We start from the raw sequence: 15,880 nt of genomic DNA on the forward strand, positions 1-15,880 counted from the left end.
TATAGTCAAATTGGAGAAAGTCCAGAGAAGAGCAACAAAAATGATTCAAGGTCTAGAAAACATGACCTATGAGGGAAGATTGAAAAAATTGAATTAGTTTAGTTTGGAGAAGAGAAGACTGAGGGGGGACATGATAACGGTCTTCAACTACATAAAAGGTCGTTATAAAGAGGAGGGTGATAAATGGTTCTCCTTAACCACTGAAGACAGGACAAGAAGTAATGGGCATAAATTGCAGCAAGGGAGATGTAGGTTAGATGTTAGGAAAACTTCTTAACTGTAAGGATATTTAAGCACTGGAACAAATTACCTATGGAGGTCATGGAATCTCCATCATTGGAGGTTTTTAAGAATAGGTTAGACAAACAGCTGTCAAGAATGGTCTAGATAATACTTAGTCCTCCTGCCACAGTGCGGGGGACTGGAGTGGATGGCCTATTGAAGTCCCTTCTAGTCCTACATTTCTAGGATTCTCTGATAGTTAGCAGTACCTCAGAAATATCTGATTCTTGCTACAGAGCCGCTGAGACAAAAAACAGCTGACAAGAATTCGCTGCCCACAAGGACTTAGACCCAGGACAAGCTGGTCATCGCAAGGCAGGAGTTGAAAATAAATCTCAACCCAGGGTCCAGCCATGCCAGACCACCATAAACAAACCAGATTTTTACAGGAACATTAGAGTACGTGGAAAGGCTGCAGTATGGTCCCAAGCAGGAAAGGACTTTGGAAGGGGAAGAGACTCTGAAACTGCCTGAATGGCCCTAAAGAAGGCCCAGCCTATCACAAGGACACTATGTTCCAGGCAGGAGAGGAGAGAACTACTAACCCTGATGCTTACCTCCTTTTGTAGTATCATTCTGAGCCTGGATACCATGATGCAATGAGTTGTGAATGGCAGAAAGCAGGTCAGCTGCTTGAGTCATTAGCTTCTGAGCTTCTGCAACTGCACTTGTCTGGAAAATATAACAAAACATTTTCACATGCTTCATTACCTAAGTCTGTAAGAAAGCAAATTCTGTAACCTTCCCAAGAATTGGAACCCAGATATATGGAATTTTTTTTTTAATAGAACACTACATTTTTGATCCAATAGGTTTTAATGCATCTGTCCAATGTATTGCTTGTATAACCTCTAAATAACCCTTAATCACTGAGACTTCAGTGATAAACTAGTATGTGTCAGAAGCAAATTCTCTACCTTCTGAGTTTTGTCAGTTTATAAGGGAAGCGCTCTTGCAACACAGATAGATTTCCACCAAAAGAAACTCTCTCTCTCTCATTAGAAAATAAGGAGTGCTTAAATGTTCTATGTTAATGAATGCTTAAGTACCATAAAATTGCATCAAAATGTTAGAAAATCCTGATGCCAAATTGCTGATTAGAACAGGGTTCAGCAACCTTTCAGCAGTGGTGTGCCGAGTCTTCATTTATTCACTTTTATTTAAGGTTTCGCGTGCCGGTAATATATTTTAACGTTTTTAGAAGGTCTCTTTCTCTAAGTCTATAATATATAACTAAACTATTGTTGTATGTAAAGTAAATAAGGATTTTAAGATGTTTAAGAAGCTTCATTTAAAATTAAATTAAAATGCAGAGCCTCCTGGACCGGTGGTCAGGACCCAGGCAGCATGAGTGCCACTGAAAAAAATCAGCTTGCGTGCCAACTTTGGCACGCATGCCATAGGTTGCCTACCCCTGTTATAGACTAATAAATTTATTTGGGCATAAGCTTTTTTGGGCTAAAATCCACTCTAATTTTCACTCCATGCATCTGAAGAAGTGAGTTTTTTACCCACAAAAGCTTATGCCCAGATAAATCTGTTAGTCTTTAAGGTGCCATTAGACTCCTCGTTGGTTTTGTGGATACAGACTAACACGGCTACCCCCGATACAATGCCTTAACACAGAGCTGCTACAGAACAGGCTGCAAAGCAGATCCCAAATGCAATCAATCAATCTTGACCATGAACTAAATGGAGAATTTAAAGTGAGAAATATTTGACCACAGGCAAATGAATGGCCCAGTTTGTGAGCAGTCACCCATAACAGTTCTGAAGATCAGGATTTGGGTGTGGAATACAAACACATCTATCTATTGCAGCCCTGACATAAGAGCTAACACTATTATTTATACTGCCACTGATTAAATTCAGAGTGCAATTTCCTCCATAAGAGCTCTATCCTCCTCTGCATCTAAAATACTTGCACCTGATTTTCACTGAGTTTAAGGCCCTTTTATGCTGTTCAGGGTGTAGCTGCTACAGCTAAGTACTTAAGTAGGGAACTCCAGGACAGCATGCAAGAGCTAGTTACCTCTCTCCGCTGTACTAAGTAACAAAAACAGAAAAATCTAAAGGGAAATAAAAACAACTCATAGTCTCATCCAGCCTACCCCAATACTATCGCTCATCCCTAAAAAGGGTCATTTTCCCACCCCACCCCCAATCCACCCCATGGAAATCTCATGCTCATGAGCTGGTAGACTGGTATACAGCCCTGATCCCTTCCTCTCCCAACCACCAGTGAAGCCTGGACAGAAATTCAGAACCTCAAAAAGGGAAAATCCTTCATAATTTCCCGCAAAAAAAGTATTGCTAGTCACCTGTTAGTGATAGTCCTCCTGGAAACCCTATTTTTCAGGTTCCATTTGCTTAAAGAGCATTTTCCATGCTCATGAATAGGTTGGTTGGTTGGTTTTGTTATTACCTGATCAACAACATATTTCTGTGCAAGGCCCTATAACTTCTTAAGAACTAAGTGAGGAACATATTGGTGCTGGTGGAAAGTGGGCTGCTACTTTTAAGAGTTCACCCATGCCCCCAAGTTGATGGTGCTGCTGCCGGGAGGTGAGCTACTGGAGTAAGAGATTCTGTAGGACAATGTTTTGCCCTCCAAAATGAAAACAAAAAAACACCAAACATTTCACAGGATCACAGAGTAAGTGTAGAAATATTGAGTATTTGTACCTCTTTTTTGGTGAAGGCGATAAGAACTGTCAGTAGTACACGGGTAAATTTCACTCTGCTGAATACTGCTAAGCACTGCTGATGCTACAACAAAATAAAAAGTACCAAAAATTAGAAAAAAAAGTACCAAAACAGTGCCAACCCTTCAAAAAAAATAAGATTTGGCATTTATTTAATTAAAAACAAGATTTTATAAACAGCTGTTATAGACATACTTTCTACTCTCAAAATAGATAGTATCTGCTTTCCAACTCTATTCGCAACTTTTTTGGCCTAGTTATCTTCAAAGTAATTTCTGTTTCTGAAGTAGTGAACTGATGACATTATGGCACCAATAATCTCCAACATCCTTCCAACACAGAAGAGAAAAACACAAACACACTTTGTGTGAGACCATGAAGTTTGGTTTGACAGCTACTTCTTAAACTGGTACCATTCATTCAAACTCAACGTTTTAAGTGCTACCACAAAAGTAATAACCATGCAGCTATTACAGCAAAGTGAATTCTTCCTTCTTTTCTTGAGGATCTATGTTAAAACATGTTTTTCTATTTTAGGACAAATTCTAGAAATTAGTTATTGAAAACATTGATCTAAGTAATATGAACTATTTCATATAGTCCACCAAAAAACTGTAAAAGGTTCATTACTTCAAGTTCAACTTCTGGATCTCTCTCTTCTCCTTGTCGACTTCGAGTGCTCTAAAATTGAAGGAGTTAGAAACACAGCATATTAATAAAATTGCTAAAGTGATGCCATTGTTTAGAAAATAACTTCTATATAGAGGTAAAAACATTAAATTTGTTTGGATATTTCTGATATCAGGTAAGATTAACATCAATCTAATCTGAGGTTAGAAGGCATCTGAAATTGACTTGTAACTATCTTTATACATAGTTATATGACCCATATCACCATATGATCTGAGTGATCCACAATCATTAATAGAGCCTATCGTGACACCCCTCCCCTCCATGGGTAGAGAAGCAGTATTCCCTCATTACCCTGTGCCTCAGTTTGCCAGCTGTGAGACTGAGTGGAATTAAATCCAGGTTACCAAGTCTCAGTCCAGTCTAGTAGACCAGACCTCTTTCATCAGACTACCCTTTCTATTCCTACTTGAAAACCTACAAACCTTGTCTGTACTAGCTAACAACATTCTGAATCCTGCTGTAGACAGTCTGATAGTGTCTTAAGCAAAAAACAGGCACACCAAAAAAATTTCAATTCTTCTCCAGAGGACTCTATTACTGGGGGTGGGAGCGGGGGAAAACTAATGTTCCTTAAATATTAGTAATATGTTTACATAACTTGTCTAAAAGGAAACCATATTATTTGAAGTCTATTCAACATATAACAGAAAAAAAAGTAGGAAGCTAAAGAAAAACTACCTTTACTCTTCGTTGCATGTCATCTTCTACATCCTTTAGCATGCCTGGGAAAGTGACATTTAAAAAACAACCAAACAATAATTCTGATTAAACTCAGATGCACACATGCAACATTGAGGGTGAGGAGAATTGTGAGCTTAATTCAAAGTCTGAAATATTTAAAGCACCTACTGGCCAAAAGGCACCACCAAAGAAGCCTTGGTGGTGAAATTATTTATTTGTTGTGATTAAGAATGTTTCTTTACAAATGGAGCTTTGCAACACAACACAAAGCTATCTGGCTTGACAAAGGTTAATTCTGGAACTCAGCTAATCTTAAATGCTAGGCATCTCAGAGTTTTCAGATTGATCCAAAACCAAGAAGTCTTCTTAGTGCCTTAAGTTTTCTCAATCTCTCTATATCAACGGTTCTCAAACTTTTTGTCAGGATCACAAAGTGGGACGCAAGCCCATTTTAATGGGGTCGCCAGGGCCAGCATTAGTCTTGCTGGGACCCATGGCTGAAGCTGAAGCCTGAGCTCCACCTCCACCCAGGGTGGCGGGGCTTTGGCTCTGGTCCCCTCTCCCCCGACCCGGGGCGGCGAGGCTTGGCTTCATCCCTCTCCCTCTCCTCCCCCATAACTCTATCATGTAGTAACTTTGTTGTCAGAAGGTGGTCGCAGTGCAATGAAGTTTGAGAATCCCTGCTCTACATGTAGGCCAACTGAAAGAACAGCAAAAATAATGCACATACATGAAAAATTCTGACTTTAAATGCCCACAGCTTTAAAACTACCTCACCATTCTTCATTCAAAATTTATTTACAATAATCACAATCAGATTTTACAAACAAGCCAAATTAGAAGATTCCAGTTCAAGCATTTTAAAAAAAATTTTAGTTATGCATACTGAAAACTTCTGACCAAAATATATGGGAAGAAAATAATGTATGTAATAATGGAAATGGCTCATATTTTATTCACATTTTAAAATGGATCTCTGAACTGAAAGCACAAACATTTCAGGACTCTTCTTTTTCCCCAAAGTTCTGAATTTTACCTGTAACTCGAAGATCTGTCACACTATTAGCCATTTTAAACCCATAGGTCATGGACTGAAAATCTTCCTAAATGTAAAATGGAACAATTAGGTGCTTTCACCAAAAACAGCAATAATAATTACACTTAGCAGCAATAACTACATACAATAACATATAGCTGCAAAAACTACACTTTTTTCTAAATGTTTGCACCCAATGCAAAATTGCAGTTAATAGTATTACACAGCAACCAATCAGAACTTCAGGAGGCTGGTTTAATATTTGTGGGACAGATTCCTACAAGCTAATTCAGTTTTTAATATATATTATATTAACAATATTCTTCTTCTACAGTACTTTCCATCCATAAATCTCAAAGCACTTAAAAAAAGAAGTAAAGTATTAAAGCCATGAACAGATTGGAAAATAATCACAGAGCAGAGCACAAGATCTGAGAGAGAGAGAGAGAGAGAGAGAGTCACATTGCCTCTTTATCCTGGCCAGAAAATTCAAAGCTAAACAAAAAAACCCTAATGATCAAATACACCTGGTTTCAATAGCAGGCAATAAGACCTATCTCCATCCCTGCATTAATAATTTTCTACTGACATATGCCATGTTTTCTGTTCATATATAGGCTGTTTATGAATAAAAGCACTCTTATTTGCTCACTCGTGTATTCTACAAAATAGAAAGCAAATAATGAATTAAAGAAAAAGTTTAAGAGAAATTAGGTGCTCAATGATATTTTGTTCAAGAAAACTAAACTCACTCCCAGACCATTCTACAATAATGTAGTCAAACCACTCTTCAAGCCATTTTTTTATTTCTGTAAAGCACCATGTATAAGTAAGGTGCTATACATATTGTAATCACAGGTCATACTGAAACATACCTCTTCAAAAACTGCAGCTTTATTTACTTTTTCTCTGGCAATATCACAGATTTTTAGGATCCCCAGAGCAAAAGCCTTCATGGCAGGATCTTCTATGAAGTCTGGATTATGTATATATAGGCAAGTAAACACTGTTTGTGCCAAGGAATGACCTTCCAACCATGTTATCTAGAAAGAAAATAAAAGTACATACTATATTTTTGAGTCTGCATTTTTTTTAAATTCCCATTCCTTTTCTATTTTACCCTGTCTAAATCAGTCCTCAAAGAGATTCCATAACGTGCCAACCTTCCATCCAGCAAAAAGGACCAAATGAGGATATCTGACACCCATCAACATCTCTTCATTTGTTGGCTAGGGAGGTGGAGGTTGGGGACCAAAGGAAGGAAAGAGGACATAAACTAGAATATTATGCACCACTGTACTTGAACAAGTAACAAGCTACCTCTACAAAGTTCCCAGTCCAAGGAGTATGGAAGTAAGCTTGTCACTGGACATGAATTGCATACTATACATGTATTCCTCTAATGTTCCATTACACAAGTAGTCACAGCTGTAGTTTTTTGCTAATATATATTAGTATTCTACAATTTCAAGTCTAAACATAGCTTCCTTTCCACGACATCCTGGTATAACATAAAACTGATGTAAATGAGAACAGAAAGAAAGCTTCAGTAATCTAGGCATGTCCTTCAATATCTTCACAGACTATGAAATATAGCAGAGTTTCGGTTTACAACATGCCCAATGTACCTTTAAAAAATATTTTGTGGCATTCAGCACATACATGTTTACATAGTCAATTAAAAATAAATTTGCACATCTCCTTTAACACATCTTTATAACCACTTATGCTTTAGAGTAATATCTTTATTATCTGTATTGTAGAGAAGCCACAGTGAAAATATATAGAATTTGATCAGATTTCTATTTTAAATTTAAATAAGATTCTATAATCTCTCTCTAGTACATCATAGTCAAAATCCCAGATTTTTTTTTTTAAACTAATGGGTCTTTTAGAGCACAGTTTCTTGAGACCCTGATTACTGAACTCCAACTACTAATTGTATTAGCATCAGTTGTATCACTCCAACTACTAATTGTTACAGGAAATTTAAACATACAGTATGTAAGTATGTGTCTGCTCAATGAATCAATTTACCTAAAATCCTTCCTTACCAAGGAAACCTACATCTTTTTCTTAATCACTTAAACTCCAGTTTTGAAAGTATTAAAACATCATTAAAAGGAACAAATTCTTACCAAGCAGCAAAAACAAGTATCCATTATCCCTATCAGCTGAGGTAAAGATAGATCTTTAATTTTAATGATGCCATCCTTAAAAAGAAAAACAAACATGTGGAAGAGATAGATTATACAAACAATAGATGTGACATTCTTTGCACAGCAGAAAGGGAATTTTAAAGAATACAATATTAATTTAATTTTAAAAGTTCATTGACTACGATATTTGTATTTGGTTGGTTTTGCTGATCAGCTTCACGACTAGGGCCTACCAAATTCACAGCCATGAAAAACAGGTCACGGACCTTGAATCTAGTCTCCCCCGGTGAAATCTGGTCTTTTGTGTACTTTTACCCTATACTCTTTTATATTATAGGGTAAAAGCATATACACATGTACACAGCATTTCTCAAACTGGGGATCCTGACCCAAAAGGGGGTCTCAAGCCTATTGTAAAGGGGATGAACTATTGCTGCCTTGTGCTGCCTTCAGAGCTGGGTGGCCAGAGAGAGGCAGCTGCTGGCCAGGCACCCGGGTCTGAATGCAGTGCCACTGCCAGCAGCAGCCAGAAGTAAGTGTTGCATAGTATGGTATTGCCACCCTTATTTCTGTGCTACTGCTCCTGTTGGCACTGCCTTCAGAGCTGGGTGGCCCTTTTGAATCAGGACCCCCAGTTTCAGAAATGCTGACTTAAGGGTTTTACATTTGTATTTTGTCATTTTTCAACAAATATTCATGCTTTGTTACAACCCTGTGAAATTTGAGATTTAAACATCTGAAATAATGAAATTCAAGATTTTTAAAATACCATGACCATGAAATTTACAAAAATGGACTGTGACTGTGGTAACCACACCTTTGGAATTCTGAAGATTTTTGCGGTAGATACCATGGTGATGAGCACATTACAAAAACTCACACTGACAGGTAGAAATAAACAAATATATCTCAGCAGTTTCATTCTAGCATCATTAAGTAGCCTGTAAAAGTTATAAAACTGGTTAAACTAACAGTAAAAAATAATGTACCATAGATGCGAACACTGGATTAATAACCAAGGGCCAGCCGTGCAAGAAACTTCATGTGCGCAAATGCCTGCAGAGAGAGAGTCATTGACTGCAGGATCAAAGCCTAAAAGATGGCTTCCTAACTGGTAAGGTATCATTTGTTCAATGCACCCAAATCCATGTTTTGAAAAATCAGGAAGGTATTTTTAGAGATGCTTCTCTTTTGACTCTTTCAAAAATGTTTGTTTTTTCGTATCTAACTATGGTGACTGGATACCTCAAGACGGATGCAGAACCTTTCAATTTTACTCCATCAGTTCAATTTGAGGACATCAGTAGTGAAAGATCATCATCAGACTGCTGCTCCGTGGCCTTTGTTAAATTACTTGGCCTCTGTCCAGTTCCTAGTGAACAGGAATCCGCATTATCAAATCCAGCATCAATTTACAATATCAGTAGAGAAACCAAGTACTGAATGGGCAAGGAGATGGAAATATCCTTTCAGAAGAAAGGACTAGATAATCTAGTAAATCTTCATCTCAGAAGCATACATTTGGGAAGAATGGGGAAACTTATATTGCAGTTATCTGTATTGTACTTATTCTGAAGCTGAATAGGGCTTCAAATTCTAAGGCATGTTATTTCTTCTGAAAATATCTGAAGGGAAAATATAATACAAGTTCTCTATTAAATGTTGAAATATTCAGTTTACATAGGTCACTGAAGTGATTGTTGAAGTTATGTATAGCTATGATTTATTAAAACTCTGTTTAAAAACAAAAACAAAACAAAAAAAACAACAAAACACAGCATTAACAGCCACTAAAAAGGAGAAAGGGAAAGAAGGAAGGGACACCAACCTTGATAGCTTGCTCAAAGTTAAGAACCTTTCGATTAACTTGGTTTCCAATCATGCCAGCATCCATCTTGGGGTCCATCATTTCAATAGCAGACATAGCTTCAAAAAGACCAAAACTAAGGACAACAATGAAAAGCAACAAACACTAAGTCTACAATCATTTAATTTGCACAAAGCAATGGATTTCCACACACTATCATCAGGCATCAGTATCAAAAACTACTAAATACTGAGACACTGACAAGTGATGTGTTTTGAGCTTGCAATTGTCAACACACTGGCAAAGACTGTCAAGAGTGACAGTTGATGTTAGGTGCCCAACCTGAGGAACCTTGTAAGTACCCAATTTTTATGGAGTCTCAAGTCCTCTTGAAAATCCTGGGCTTTATTTTAAACTGAAGAGCACTTCTCTAGCCAAATATCCAAATACTAAGTATCTGTGCCTATGTGTATGTATCTACACATACACAGATCTCATAATACATATCGTCCTTTTAAAGAGACCAAAATGTATGCATATCTGATAGCTTTAATTGATTTTAAATCAAACAAACTGGTCTTGATTATGCCACAACCAGAGAAAACATTTACGTTTTTACCCCAACAAACAAGAAATACAGAACTCACGTTTTAAGCCTCAGTTTTGTTTTTAAATAGTTTAATAAAAATCATGCAGAAACAATCCAGTTTATGACACTATATTCTGTTGCTGTCATAATGGGGTTCATACAGCTAATAAATGTGTAACATAACATTCAGGTTAAAGCTGGTATATGGAAAATGACAGACAAGGCCTCAACTTTGGCATATAACCTACTCAGCAAGCCTGGTGCACTGCGTTCATAAAGTAGAAACCACACAACATACTGCTGCAAAATGTAGGCTGATTCAGGAAAGCATCCTTATTCAGGAAGGCATTTAAAAGCATGTGCTTAATTGCTACTGACTTTAATGATTTGATATATAATTTTTGTACAAATATTTTTGAAGCATCTGATATACATTTTACTAATAATGTTATCTTTGTTAACATAACATTAATACCTGAAAAATATTTTTCTGACAAGTTAAAAGTACTCAGATGCTTAAAACAGTTTCATGGAAGTGATTTTGAAATCAGTGGACTCTAAGATCATGTTCAAGTGCTTTGCTGCATCCAAACCTTATTCCTGTCATCCTTACACTATATATTATCCATTATTTATCCTAAAATTACAGCGACATTTTAAATGATAGATTTCATTATTCTATGAAAACAAAGGAGTGAGAGCAGCAGAATAAAGACAACTAAAAAATAATAATTAAAAAAAATCAGATTTTAACAAACTCAGAATTGCTAAGTAAGGTCCATGGGAAGAAAGTCTAAGGGAAAGAGTACTTCAGAAGAGCTGTCAGTTTCTCCAGGAGACAATATTAAAGGCACAACTGCAAACTATTCTGATGCAAAGGAAAAATAGGAAGACTAGTAAGAGGCCAATATGGCTCCATCAGGAGCTCTTTAATGACCAGAAAAATTAAAAAGTACACCTACAAAAAGGACAAGTACAAAAAGATAGCATATAAGGACAAAATCAGAAAGGCTAAGTATCTTGTTGGTCACTAAATACCAATACATATTACTCCCATCTCAAAAATTATCCCTGTGGCATACTCACAGCTTGTCATGAAGCAGTTCTCCCAACTTCAATTCTAAAAGGAACACAACAGGACAAATCATTAATTTGGATATTACTCTAAAGAAGCTCATCATGGATATTTAACCAAACAGCTTGCTCGACAGGCTAAACAGGCTTTACACTACAAAAGAAGAACAAGATACAGAAGAAAGAGCAACAATGTATGCTTATCTTTGGACATATGTAATGATGCTGAAGACAAAATATAATGCCAAATGTGACAGCATGACCCAAAGATCTCTTAATGCAACTGGCAGAGGACACAGGGATAGATGTGTCCCCTGGATTCACCAAAAGAACATCATGTAAGGTTGCTAACGAAAGCCTATATCACACAGGTCATCATAATCATTGTGAGATATATGTATAGAAAAAACAAGAGGACTTAGGTATATATGTTGAAAATCATGTCTCTAGACCTTGCAGCTAAAGGCAGGATACTTGAAGGTAGTGTGCCTAGAGACAAAATTCTCCAGACAGGAGATAGGAGACAACATCTCCCTAGTGAACCAACGTATATCTCACAGTAGAAATCTATTAGCACACAGAGGCAAATGCTAATGAAGATCTGGCAGAGACTCCAGAAGAAAACTAACAAAAAGAGGTAAACAGTGTGAGAGAGATGGGAAAATCCTGTTTTCAGGTGAAGGTCAAAGGTCTGGTCTATCTGTGGGAGCAGAGGCATTCTGGCATCTTTCAATCAGTAAGACTGATTTTATGAAAAGGGGATCTCAGCCATCCTTAACTGAAAATGCTGGGAATCTTGTAAGCTGGTGCACACTATTCCTTTGGAAGCACAGATTCTGACAGTTCTGTGAATGTTCAGTGGAACTGGAGCTGGGCACTCCAGAGGAACGCTTGCAGGACTTAGGGGTTGGTGCATGGCTCTCTCTAACCTGTACAGAGACAGCAAGGCCTGTGGAGACTTGGAGGATAGTGCTTTGTATTGCCAGAGGCTGATGGAATCAGGGAGCTGAACTACAGAAGGCACAGACAAGACTTCCACACACTAACGACAGGTGGTAGCGAGGTGTCTCAGAACCAGGGTTTCCCTGGGAAGTGCCAATGATAGATATGGTAATTTCCTGCAGTATCCTCATAAAACCTTATTGAATTAAGTTTAAGTATCTTTGGGATCCATTGCATTAAATGCAAAGTTCATATATAATTGTCGTCAGGATTGTACGTAACCTCTCTAGGGAACAGATGTGATGTGAGCTCTGGGAGTCCAACGGACTATACTGAAAATGTGCCAGATAAAAATGGACTGTGAGGAAAGTAAGAGCATTTCCAGGGAAACGCCTAAGGAGAGGTTAATGTACATTCCTACCTCCGGTTATGCAAAAACCAATACATCCTGAAGAGAGGATGATTGCTGATTATCTGTTCCCAGAGGTTGGAGATCGAAGGCCTGAGCTGTATAAAGAAACAGGCTGACCTGTTGGTTAGGAGTCAGACAGTTACGAACTTGTAATCATGGAGAAAACCCAGTTGTGGGTTTTCCAAGACTGACCTATGAGAGCCTGAGGGTGGAGTTGGGGTGGCTTCTGGTAAGCTTTTTAGCATGCATGTAGCTTCTTTTATTATTTTTTTTATGTTTGTATTGTAATGGTTTTACCTTAAAGATAAATATGCTTGCTTAGAAAGAACTGGTGGTAACTTGTAACTCCTGGCAATTACACTATGCATAGCCATTGGAGAGAAAGCAAAGCACAGATGCTGGCCTGTTTAGGCAGCCTGGCTTGATGGGAATATATCAGTGTAAATCAGGGAGCTGTGCAGCCCTAACATCCCAATCAGGAGGGAAAGAGGCATGGGTATCCTCCCAAGAGAAGTGATGGCTGAGAGTACCCTTGGTGGACTAAGAGAGGGAATACAGGGACAGTTACCATGAAATGTGACACCAACTGCTCAGTGCCATCACCCAAGGCACCCCCTTTATGCCATTCCAACAATTCAAAGGGAATTTAAAATTGCTCTAAGACAGCATCTGAGGAGCCCCCTTGTAGATTAATTTAAGGGGGATCCTCAGATGATGCATGCAAAATAATGCATGTAACATACTGGTGGAAAGTTATTTTTTATTTAATGCTGCAGCAAGGATCAGTTTAAAAATTATGCACAAGGCAAATTAACACAGAGTAGCAATCTTAACAGTAACTGAAGGTATTTGTCTCTCAATAACCTACAGGTATTACCTCTCATGAGAAACTTATCAGTTTTGATTCAAGTGCAGAAATGAATAAAAATCAGCATTGGACAGTCAATTGCTAGGATATAAGGCTGTGTTCAATCTAGATAAATTTGGCGGTTCCAGGAAAACAGAAGGCAGGTCCAGTATGGATAAACAAGATTTCCCATCAAGAGTAGGATGGGGAAAAAATGATTTAACATCAGAATAAGAAAAACGATAAGGAGGAAAGCAGCCTGAAACAAAGAAGGAGGTTTATACCTTCTGAAGAGGGTTACTAATCTCATGGACCCCAATCCTACTATAATCTCGACACAGGCAGACTCCTGAATCTGAATACTTCCAATAAAGTCAATGGAGTCTACCCGTACTGAGCTCATTGCAGGAGTGGAGCCTTAGACTAGAAGGCAACTTCAAGAATTATGTTTGGTCTTCTTAAAAATTTGACTCCTTAAGAATCTGAGCGGTACAACTTACCTCTACAGGCCTCTTCAAATTCCTGGGTAATATCGATCCAGTTTGTATTACCCTTTTCCATCTTGTCAGGTATATTGAGCTCCCATCCTGAATCATCATCTTCTACTGAAGCTTTCATAACCATAATATTGCACCTATAAATACAAATCATAGATCAAGAATAAACTATAGAAAGTATTTAATGGGAGCCAATGCTTATCTTGTATAAAGAAAAAAATGAACTAGTCAGATGTAAATTGAAAGGGCAACACTGAAGGTTCACCAGCCCATAATTTGACAACCCCTTTAAAAAGGATCCTATCTTTTTCAAAATTTCCCCTGAATAGATTTAACTATATAAACTCAAAAACCAGGACTGCAAAATGTTAATATCACCACTCCTCTACTGGACAACCATTAATAAAGTTACATAATCAACCTGAAAAACAATCAATTTTTTAAAAAAGCTTAAAGGAATTTTGGGTGTTAAACATTTAATTTTTGAGGTTTTATAAGCAGCAAAAATTTCTCTCTTCCACTGCTATGCGAAAGACTCAAAACAAGAATCCGTGAAATTGACTACACATGGAACACAGTCAGGTGTACAAAGTAAGTTATTCTTGCAGTAATAGTAATCTTACTGTAACTTGTAAGCACATTCAGACTCAAATACTATTTTTAAACTGTGTGTCATAAAAGGTAACCTATAAAGAATTAATTAAAATATTAGTCTTGTGCCTTAGAAGGCCTGTAGGTTTCCTCCCCACCCCCTTGCTTGTTTTACTTTAGATATATCAGCAATGTCAAGCCTAGTCTTTCCTAGTTTTGCTGGAGTTACTCTGAGAGTTATGGATGATTCTCAGTACTAACATCTCTCAGTTAAAAGCAATGTTGGAAATTTAGCGAAGACTTCCCATAAATAATGTTAGTAACCGAAGAATCAAAATTAAAGAGTTTTAAATCAGGTAGTTTAAAAGCCCCTTCCGACTGGCTCAGCCTTCACTCTTCTAGCTCTGGTGATGTCGCCATTTCACTAGTTCTCTAATGATCATGGGGGGCAAAGAACAGTGACGGGGGAGTTAAAATAAATAAATGAAACCAGATCTTCCTTACAGAAGGGAGATGAGATAAAGAGGCCAATTGTTTTTCCCTTTGCTGGTCACCTGTGACACCAGCTCCAAGTTGCTGCTGTTCCCAACGGGAGGCAGGGTGACCAGATGTCCTAATTTTATAGGGGCACTCCCGACATTTGGGGATTTCTCTTATATAGGTGCCTATTACCCCCCACACTCTGTCCTGATTTATCATACTTGCTATCTGGTCACCCTAACACGAGAAGACCACGGGCGGGGGAGGGGGGGTAGTACTACCGGAGGGGGGGGGGGACACAGGCGCCTCCGCTGGCACCACAGTGACCCTGCCCTGGCCATGACCGCACCGCGCGGGCAGCTCGCAGGCCAAGCCCTGCAGCAACCGGGGAACGGGACAGCGGCTGGCCTGGCGGGGGCCCCGCACGGCGCCACCACAGGGCTCCCCAGCAGGCAGCGCCCGGCCCGCGAGGGACTGCGTACCGCACACGCGCCCAAGCCCGGCCCGGCCCACGAGTGGCCCCTCCCACTCCGGACAGGGTGAGGCCCTGCCCCGCACTCGCGTTACTTCCGCGCCGCGCCACCGCATTCAGCCGCTCCGCGAGCCCAGCGGCCGGGCGCAGGGGTCTCAACCGCCGGCGGCCGGGCAGGGCGGGGCCTTCACCTCTAGGGGCCGCGCGGGTCCCTGTGCCGGTCACCTCACCGTGCCCGCTGCCTCCGCCTCGCGCAGCAACGAGCCCAGGGTCCCTCTTCGTTCGGAGCCCTGCCACTGCGCATGCGCAAAATCACCCCGCGCCCCCGGCGGAGCTGCATTGCACGCGCCGGTTCTCACGCATGCGTACACAAGCCTCCACCGCTCATGAGGAGCGGGGTGGAGGGGGCGTCCTGCGCGTGCTCATGCGCAAACCCTCTCAGCTGCTGCGGCGGAGCTTAGTTTGCTCTGTATCGCGCAGAAGGAGACTCAGTCGGCCGCAGGGATTCTGTATCCGAATGAGGTGGGGAGGAGCCTGAAGAACGGGGGACCGGGAGGGGTTGTGTGCAGGGCGGCTCCAGGCCCCAGCACCCAAGCGCCTGCTTGGGGCGGCA

General features: G+C 39.6%; 1 protein-coding gene across 4 annotated transcripts in view; it reads right to left on the reverse strand.

The window, feature by feature from the left end:
• Nucleotides 1-15,602, reverse strand: part of NAA35 (N-alpha-acetyltransferase 35, NatC auxiliary subunit) — a 38,487-nt gene extending 22,885 nt beyond the window's left edge. The window contains exons 1-11 of one of the 4 annotated variants that reach the window (XM_045021942.1): nucleotides 15,498-15,602; nucleotides 13,728-13,861; nucleotides 11,039-11,072; nucleotides 9,385-9,499; nucleotides 7,536-7,610; nucleotides 6,273-6,440; nucleotides 5,398-5,464; nucleotides 4,359-4,402; nucleotides 3,618-3,668; nucleotides 2,968-3,051; nucleotides 840-954 (exon numbers count right to left, since the gene is read on the reverse strand). In XM_045021942.1, the coding sequence (XP_044877877.1) occupies nucleotides 840-954; nucleotides 2,968-3,051; nucleotides 3,618-3,668; nucleotides 4,359-4,402; nucleotides 5,398-5,464; nucleotides 6,273-6,440; nucleotides 7,536-7,610; nucleotides 9,385-9,499; nucleotides 11,039-11,072; nucleotides 13,728-13,861; nucleotides 15,498-15,571 (961 nt within the window). In that variant the 5' untranslated portion in view covers nucleotides 15,572-15,602. Of the gene's footprint in view, nucleotides 1-839; nucleotides 955-2,967; nucleotides 3,052-3,617; nucleotides 3,669-4,358; nucleotides 4,403-5,397; nucleotides 5,465-6,272; nucleotides 6,441-7,535; nucleotides 7,611-9,384; nucleotides 9,500-11,038; nucleotides 11,073-13,727; nucleotides 13,862-15,277; nucleotides 15,438-15,458 lie in introns of those variants that run through there. The other 3 variants (XM_045021944.1, XM_045021945.1, XM_045021943.1) reach the window with 3 other exon arrangements.
• Nucleotides 15,603-15,880: the final 278 nt, after the last annotated feature.

The sequence above is a fragment of the Mauremys mutica genome, chromosome 6, assembly GCF_020497125.1.
Source record: "Mauremys mutica isolate MM-2020 ecotype Southern chromosome 6, ASM2049712v1, whole genome shotgun sequence".
NCBI classification, from domain to species: Eukaryota; Metazoa; Chordata; order Testudines; family Geoemydidae; genus Mauremys; species Mauremys mutica.